General features: G+C 39.3%; 1 protein-coding gene across 1 annotated transcript; it reads left to right on the forward strand.

The window, feature by feature from the left end:
- Positions 1-1,611: 1,611 nt before the first annotated feature.
- On the forward strand, positions 1,612-7,087 carry LOC141634047 (uncharacterized). Its single transcript, XM_074446362.1, has 7 exons — positions 1,612-1,866; positions 1,955-2,074; positions 3,333-3,447; positions 3,663-3,778; positions 4,442-4,630; positions 5,098-5,240; positions 6,653-7,087. The coding sequence occupies exons 1-7, from the start codon at positions 1,745-1,747 to the stop codon at positions 6,829-6,831; spliced, it is 984 nt and encodes a 327-aa protein (XP_074302463.1). The 5' UTR covers positions 1,612-1,744; the 3' UTR covers positions 6,832-7,087.
- Positions 7,088-9,172: the final 2,085 nt, after the last annotated feature.

The following is a 9,172-nucleotide window of genomic DNA, read 5'->3' on the forward strand; positions in this document are numbered from 1 at the left end:
CCACCCTCCACAAAAACTAGCCACAACCTTATTTAGAGAACCAGGTCTCACCCTAGTCTCAAGGAGCCCAAATAGGTCCACATTAGCATTATGTAGACACCATTTAATATCATTTTGTTTAGTCAAACTATTTAGGCCCCTGACATTCCACACACCAATTCTATCCATGAGAGGCAGAAGCCTCTCCCCCTCCTCCTTTATCAACCAGTTGGGAAGTGTTAGCCATCTCCTTATTAAAGTTGACAACGAAAGCACCATCCTTAACCCCAGGTAGCCTAGACTCATGCCTAGTGATCCTAGTCAAGATCCTGGCAGGTGTTAGGACAGCACTTTGCGAATTGTTCACAGGTGTATTAGTAGGAGTTATCATAGCCCCATTACCATTACCCTGCACCCTGTTAACCACTCCAGCTAATCCAGGCTGTGCTCCCACAACACCCTTCTGAGGCAAATTTGGAAACTCTGTTGTGGACACAGTTGATACCACAGGCTCCCTTCTCTTCCAAACCTGTTTTGGTTGCCCTTGTGTTCCATATTGTCCAGGTCTTTTAACCCAACCTGAGCCCTTCCTACATTGTCTTTTAAAATAATCTATACATAAAAACTGTATCTCCTATTATTAACTTCGTGCCGAAAAAAGAATTTTTTTTTTAAAATAATTTGATGTAGTTAAAATATTTTCATAAAAAACACAATTCATGGAATTATTCAATTCTTTTGATTAATTTTAATATTAGTTATTTTTCATAAATATTTGTGAAATATAAATCTAAAATCTATAACTAATACACTAAAAATTAAAAGGCCTATATTTACCGCGTATTTGCGCGGGATCTACACTAATATCCCATTAATCAATTAAAATCGGTTTATAGACTTTTGAGCGAAACGGTCAACTAGGAATTTGTAGCATTTTCGTTTACTCTTTCAGGACGGAGTACTAGGGATGGAGTGGGTCGGGGACCCGACCCAGACCCTGAGGGTCGGACCCTAACGGGTCGGGTATGGGTCTCATTTTTTCAGACCCAATGGGTATGGGTCGGGTATGGGTCTTAAGAAAAATATTGCGGCGGGTGGGTGGGTCTAAGTTATGAGACCCATACCCGACCCTTAGACCCTTTATTAAAAAAAAATCAAAATTACAACTTTTCCGAATTTATACCTAGAGATTGTCAGAAACCCAACTAAAGTCTATTTTCTTCCCTCATCCCATAAAGTGATAAAACCCAACCAAACTCTTTCCGACAATACCACCACTCCACCACCGACACAAGAAAACCACCACCACAAAGATTGATACGCGATCGACCAACACCTCTCTAATATTTCTATGACCGACAACCACCATTAACTGGCAGATTAATAAACTCATAATGTTAAAGTAGTATGAATTTTTTTTTAATATTATAGACCCCATAGTTGTTAATCTTGTTATTAAAGCCAAATTCGGGACCATGCAGGTAGGACCAGACTCTACCCTTACCGTAGGGTCCGGGTAGGGTCCTCAAATTTTAGACTCATGGCCCAGGTGGATCTGGCCCAAAGGAAAAATCTCGGGTCGGATCCGGATCTAGGCGGACCCCACCCAGACCTTACCCATTGCCATCCCTACGGAGTACTCTTCATTCTTCAACCGAAATTGATGGCGTATCTTTTATTCCGTACACTCTACTCATGATCTTAGCATAAGATCCATCAGATAGATTGCTTTGCTTAAATTAAATTAAAAGCTCGAAAAGAGAAGATGTGGATAGAGGTGGTGTGCGGCCTTTTCCTTTACAAAGTACTCCGTCGCTTTTTCTACGACGACGCCGTTTTTGATGTTGACACCTCCGATTTCAACGCCATCTTCTCCGTCGCCTCTAGGTTAGGCTTTCTTCTTTCTCCTATGTCAGTAATTTAGTACTAAAATTGAAGGATTATTAATTAATTTAGTAAAATTGAACAATGGCAGACTTGAGAAATTGTATGGAGGAAAGGCGTTTGTTGGACTTCGTATTCCTGATCCTGACTCCGATTCTACTTCCGCCTCCGCTTCTCGCGTTAATTGCGATTTGGTTCTGCTCACCAGAGAGTACGTTTTACATACTCCCTCCCTCCGTCTCAATCATTTGTTTCCGAATAAAAAAGTAAACAAATGATTAGGACGGAGGGAGTTTTTCTTACTGATTGTTTATTTTTGAGAATCTAGTGCTTGTTCTATGTGATATTCTCTCAATTCATTTGGATTCACTGCGTGTCTACCTCGTGCACATATATTTAATCATCGAAATGGAACTGTAGAGGATTTTAAACATGAATGATGAACTTGTCGGTCTCAAGTTTAAACCGTTGTAGGAGCAATTTAGCTTGAGGTTGTGCCTTGTTGAGTGAGTTGGAATCTGACCGCAATTGACCAGTTGTGTACAACTATTGTTGAGGATGATGAAAATTAACCTAGATATAGTTTATTAGCAAAAGATGACCTCTTGCGACGGTCACCATCGTGTAGAACATTGAATTATATCAACAGTCGCGTAAGTTGTGTTCAAAAGTATGCCAAGGTGTAAGTTTGTTGTTAATGATAGAAGTAGTAGTCTAAAAAAGAGAACATTGATCTGTTTCAATGTTTCTATCTATATATATTGAGTTTATACTAAAAATGTGGCATGTAGCAAATAGCATCATGTTATTACTTTTGTCCATCCTTTTCTATGTCTATAAAAATGCAATTGAAAAACTAATAACATAAGCATTGCGTTAATAAATGTGCTGGGAATGGGAATCGTGGCATGGTCATGGTTAATTGGTTAGAGAAGATGACCTACAGGTGAACCTCTTTATTTCTTACATGTTAACCTCTTTAAGGTCCAAAATTGGGAAATATTGCACAAATTATATCTGGAAAACACAAAATTTGTTTGTAAAATGGGTGCACCTTGTATTTATAAGGTGCACATCTTGGCCTTGCTCTTTGAATTTGTCACTTCAGTGCGCCTCATGCCTTTTAGAAATGTGACACCTGCCACAGGAGTCTGGTTGGCAGTGGCCAACGTGTTGTTAGGGCTGGCGGTGGCGAGTGTGTTGGTGTGTGGTGGTTGGGAGGGGATGAGAGGGTCTAGCCGAGTTACTTTTGAGATTGAATCTTGGTTATTGATAGGGTTTTAAACTAAGGGCTAAGATCTGTTCTCTCAGTTTGCACCGAGTTGGGGATTCTCACAAAATCCTAAATTTCTCTTTTTGACTAACAAGGTTAATTTTCGAAACAAAAATGTTATGTCTCTTTTCCAATTGATTATACTCTCATTAAAATCAATTGCTTGATTGAGAAATCGCGTGATTTGATGTGGCAGGGAGGCGGTGTTGATTAGTGTGAAAAACATGGCAGGGTTTGTATCTGTAAATTCCGACGGAAGTTGGATGTGTAGGAGTGAACACAAACGCAGGGAGGAGCTTTATCCTGATCCTGTATGCCTTTCTATTGCCAACATTTCTTTTATTGCTCCTTCCATCTTTTTCACTAGTTACAAGCTTTCAGTTGAATGTTCTACTTCTGAAGCTACCCTGAAACTTGACTGTCGTGTTTCTTTGTTGTATTTTTAGCCGATACTTTTTGTTTCCAATATTTCTACCCCGCTATGCTTGTGCTTTGCCTTTCTATGACGCTTCTTTTATCTGTGCAGGTTGCTGAAGCTAACAGGCAGGCCTCTGTCCTGGAAGCATACATTGAGCAAAGGGGAGTTTCCCTTCCACAAGGATTTTTGTCTTACAAAGTAATTACTTCCAATCCCAAATTCCGGTATGTTACTCGCCCTCACTCTCTATCAATAGCTTGAAATACTTTATGTGCATCAAACTGATAAGGAGTTAAGGACAAGCCTTCTGCTATGTCATTGGTCTTGCAGAACATTTTTCTAATATTTGTCCATACATAAGGATGATTTTTGGATAGCGAGAATAACCTTATGTGCCGTGGGAATAGGTATATAGTGACCTCAAGGAACAAATTGATTTATAAATAAATCAACAGTTGAAAGTGGGTGAATGTTTAAATGTTGGTCATATTGAGCTAGTAAATTTGTAATCCAATTCTGTGGTTCAGGGAGTAAACTTTAGAATCTAATCTCTAGGAACCATGCATTAACTTCAGGTGGTTGCTTTATATACATGCTGGGGTATATATTTTATGTGTATGATTTTCACTTTCACTCCTGAAGATTCATTTTGGTGTACCCAGCAGTCCCAGCCTTACCCATGTATTAACAACACAAATAGACAGTTATTCCATTTTAATAAATTTATTTAGTAAATTCACGATGGTTTGAACATTTCATGCATAGTAGTTTGGTTTTTAGAATGCTATACAATATATCAATTTATCGCATTACAGTCTTAGTATACAGCTATACGCAGATGGTTATAATGGCACATGAGCTTCTAAGAGACTTCGTTTTCTGTGCAGAACACTAAACCCTGAACGTTTTCAGCCGGAGGTCATACGACATGATCAATGGGTTCACCTGAAAAAGGAATCGAAAAGTGTGTTTTCAGGATGGTTTAAAGGGGCTTTACGTTCTGCAAAGAAAGAAGTGCAAGAATCTACACTTCAGCAGCTTCAGTTTGTTCTTAGTACGGCTCCAATGTGGGATAGGTATGTTTTCTTGTGTTTTTTGATAAGTACGGGCTTCCTGCTAATAGCTTTATTTCTTTACTATTTAGGATAATTTAAAGCACGGAATAGTGTGACTTGCATTGACGTCAGAATTATACTTTGGGTGTAAAAAGAGCTAGTATCAACCAGAAACTCTATGTTCCGTAGCCTTCCAATAAGATGGAAAGAGTACCATCTATTTATTTTATATAGAAAATTTGTGTATGGTGTAGTATTCCCTTCCATTGAATTTTATGAATTTTTTTAAGGAGTTTGGTATCATTCTGCGGCAATGGTTCAATATAGACGTATGGTTGATGTTGGTTTACAAGATTCCTTTGTTTTAAATATTTTACGCACACCAAGTTTAACTGGTATCATCTATAGTAACAAAGTGATGCATTTTCTTCAATTTTCTTTTGATGTTTGAGACATACAATCACACTGAGAGTTTAATTTTTGCACAGGTTGGAGCTTAAAGGCAGTAAATATGTTTTAGGACAATTTCTGGAGTTCAAAGGCAAGCATGAAGATGTTCAAGCATTAAAAGTTATTAAGAGGTCAAAAGTTGGTCGGATGAATGTGCAGAAAACGTCTATGTTTGGCTTAGGTAACTTTTCTATTCTTTTTTTTGCTCTTTGACACATTGATTTTAACGAATGTTGTTTTAATAGCTATTGTTATGTGTTCGTAACTACCTGAAACTGAGACTTTGGTGGTCATATATTGGTTGGGACATATAAGGCATGAACATTGCATGATATCACAAAGATCACTGTAGTTCCAAGAGAGGATATTTAAGGAAAATAAGAATACGAAGTTGCGAAAATGAACACTGGAAAGTGATCTCTAAAAAAAAAGTTGATGTTATTCTGTGGGGGAAGTTAGCTATGGAATGAATTTCCCTACAGCATGGCCAGGGCTGCATGATGTTAGTTTGTATCTAGTGTGATGAAATCATGGATTTTCCAAGTTTAACTCTTCACAGAAGTGGTTAAACTTATCGCTAGCTATACCACCCTGTCTCTCAATTATTACTACCTCAGGTGGGGTCATCAAATAAGGTGTCAAACCTTCGTCGGGGGCATATGGGGGTCCTGATTACTAGGACCACATAGAACTTCCATCTAATCCTGACAAGGCAACCATAAGCTATTAGCACTTAGTGTTGAAAGAGGGGAAATGCCGACCTTCAGCACCATCCTGTGCGATCAAATGAGTACGAAGAGATCAAGCAAATAACTTCCCCTTTACAACCTCCAAAGAGAATCAATGTTCAGTTGGTGGGCAATGAAAGTAACCATTCCGCCCATAGCTAGCTTCCCTCGATCATGGACTTCCTGTTTAAGCCAAATTTTAAGAAATATGAGCACCAATCAGGCACTCCCGCACTCTGGCGCCAACAACCTCTATATATCAACTTAAACCCCTTTTGTCAACAAAGTTCTCACATTATGGGGTAAACCCAACACATTAAGTGCGAGGATGTCAAAGAACTTTGTAGCTTGGATGTCTTGATTAGGCTCAACAAATTTTTTCCAATTTTCCTTATGGTCCACGGTCAAACTAATACACCCTAGACAAGTTATCCCCCACTAGTTCCTTTAGGAGTCATGTCAAAGCACACTTACAACTAAAAACCCATTCAAAGTTGACACGGACATGAACCCGACAATACTTGATGTACTTGTCTAGGGTTCAACTCCTACTTTCCCTTTACTACTGTTTTAGAGTATTTGGTGGTTATAAATTGTTAATTTGATAGCTATCGACAAGTCTCACCAAGAAGAATGAGTTTTTATGCCCACTATAGGCTGATGTCCTCCCGCCTGCAGCCTTCTGAGAGTTCTGTCGTAAGAGGAAAGGTAAAATAGGGCAAAACAGTAATTTGGGGAATTCATGCATGCTTGCTTTCTTGAGGTGGAATTTCAGAGTTGCCTTACATTGAATATGGAGGCGTATGTTTTGTTTGAGTCAGTCCATGTTATTGCCGTGTGTCATCCATTTTACTTGTGAGTGCAGCTCCCACAACGGTTCAAGTTCTGTACTCTTTTCGTGATTATAGAAATGGAGGGTCAAGTTCTGAGTGGAAGGAGATGACTGTCAGGTCGAGTACCGAGATACTGTTTCAACCCCAAAATTCCAAGAAAGTTTGCAAATTCAAGCTGTCCACAGTTTCTTCTATGTCATTGAGTGCCTGAGGTGTGAGGATGCAGCTGGCCTTTGGTTACATTTGACACTGGTGTCAACTAACATCGATTTTGACCTCAAATATATTATTCTTGTGAAGTAATGGGATTCATTTTGAGATGACAAGAATACGGTCAGTGTAAAATTGAACAAATACTCTCTCCAGTCTCCATCCAATGTATATTGTTCTAAATTGATACTCTATAAATCGGCAAATTGACAAATTGCTGAGCTGAGATGTGAGCTTGTTATATTTCAGTCTGCAAATCGACAAATTGTTTACAATCGCAAATAACAGTCACATCTCTTTCCTTTGGCGACTTCAGGCATCCTTATTCAACCACTTATACACGATCATTGTACTCCCCGACTAGCATCACCTTCTCTCATCCTAACCTCAGCCACCATCTTCCCTTATCGTCCATTCCTCCAACCCATCCATCTGCATTCATCCGCTCATCTATAACTGCCACTATTGCCAAGCACTGCAGTACGAACAGTACACCATCATCATTACAGCACATTTGGAACCACCTACGAGACTATGAACACCGCCATTAGCGATGTAAAAAGAGTAAGAGGTTTGAACATGTGGAGTTTTTAGATAGAGGTAGATTAATATGTAGAGTATTAAAATTGGATGTTTTGAATTGTAATATTGTAAGCGACTAAGCGTGGTTGGCTATGAAATCTGCACCCTTATTGCGGTCCAACTCCAATGGGGCTTTTGATTAGTAGTATTAAAATTCGCGTTTGTCTCTTTCAAGACGGATTATTTTGGTCTTTTTCTAAAAGATGGAATTTTGAGATCATCTTAGAGCGTGTTTGGCCTAACTTGTAAAAAATGAGTTTTTGTTTTTCAAACTTAATTTTTCAAAATTATTTTTCAAAAGCAGAAGCAACAAATTGATGCTTCTATTTTTATGGGCAAAATGATGGTTTTTTGGCTTTTGAGAAATTCTGTTTTAGCTTTTAAATAATGATGTATTTGGCCAAAAAAGTGTTTTTAAGTCTAAAAACACTTTTAAAAACCAGGCCAAATGATAGTAATGTTTTGTGTCAGTCTAAGAGGGTTATTTTATCGCCCTCGTGTCTTTTAATATGGGTCTTTTAGTATGCTTTTCCTAGCATTTGGCAATTGGGTATGATGTGGTAACTTGTGCACTTTACCTCGGTTGGACACTCGATCTTAATGCACGGAACCCGAGAGGCAATAGAACACCTTTCAAAGGTCAAGACAAGGCACGAGAGGATCATTTGTAACCCGAAAACCAGTTGGGAGAAGTAGAAATGAAGATTAGAATAAATGAAGGCATTTGAAGAGGTCTAGCTCTTGGAAAATAGAAGTCCAAAAATGCGAGCCTGTGCGCAGCCTGCGCAAACAGGGTGCGCATGTAATACTCCGTATTTATAAGTCTTGGGGTACTCTATCGAGTAGCCCTTACTCTGTCGAGTAAGGGTAAGTTGCGAAATAAAATAGTTTCTGACCTGTTGGGTACTCGATCGAGTAGCTGGGGTACTCGATCGAGTAAGGGGGTACTCGATCGAGTACCTTGGGTACTCGATCGAGTGTCCGGTTTTACGGGATTTTTCTCGGGTTTTGTTAATTATGCGATTAAGGTATTTAAACATATCCGTCATTGTTTTAAATCACTTTTACAAAACCTAAAACCCTGTTTAAGAGAGAAAGCAACCACTTCATCTTCCTAATCGCATTCTTAGCAATTCCCGGAGTTCAGACGGTCGGTTCTTGTCGTTTTTCGTGTCGTTGGATTCCTTGCGTCGAGGGTAAGCTTTTAATATAGTTTTTATAATGTTTTGTTAAGATTGGTTAAACCCTAATTTAGGGATTGGGGGTTTTGTGTGTAGTATGTGATGTGTAGTCTTTATGTGTTATGTGTTAGGAGGAGGATTCGTAGAGGAGGCGTTTTGATACAGCTGTAGATACCGTCTGCTTGTTGTGCTTTCCAGGTAGGATTTTCTACTCGGTATTAGTCCCATAATGGGATATTGGTGATGTGTTGTATTTGGTTGTTTGATATAATGATTGTATTGTGTTTGTGGTTGTGATTCTTTGTTGATGGTTCTCGAGATGCGTTCTCGGTGAATGGGGTCACTTGCGGGAGTGACTTCACGCCCTAGTTTCGCCCTTCGTGGAACCCGCCACGGAAGGGGATGTGCACATTAATGGGACGGGGTTATCGCTCGTATGATGAGCGGGGCTTAGGTGGGAAGCAGGCTGCGGTCCCCCATCGCGGTAGTCCGGTGGACGGATCAAGATTGAGATGATGGGAGTTGGTGGTGTTGTGTGTGTGTGTGATTCAATTTGTCTGTTTGCCTTATTATTGTTAT

Source organism: Silene latifolia, chromosome Y, assembly GCF_048544455.1.
Source record: "Silene latifolia isolate original U9 population chromosome Y, ASM4854445v1, whole genome shotgun sequence".
NCBI lineage: Eukaryota > Viridiplantae > Streptophyta > Magnoliopsida > Caryophyllales > Caryophyllaceae > Silene > Silene latifolia.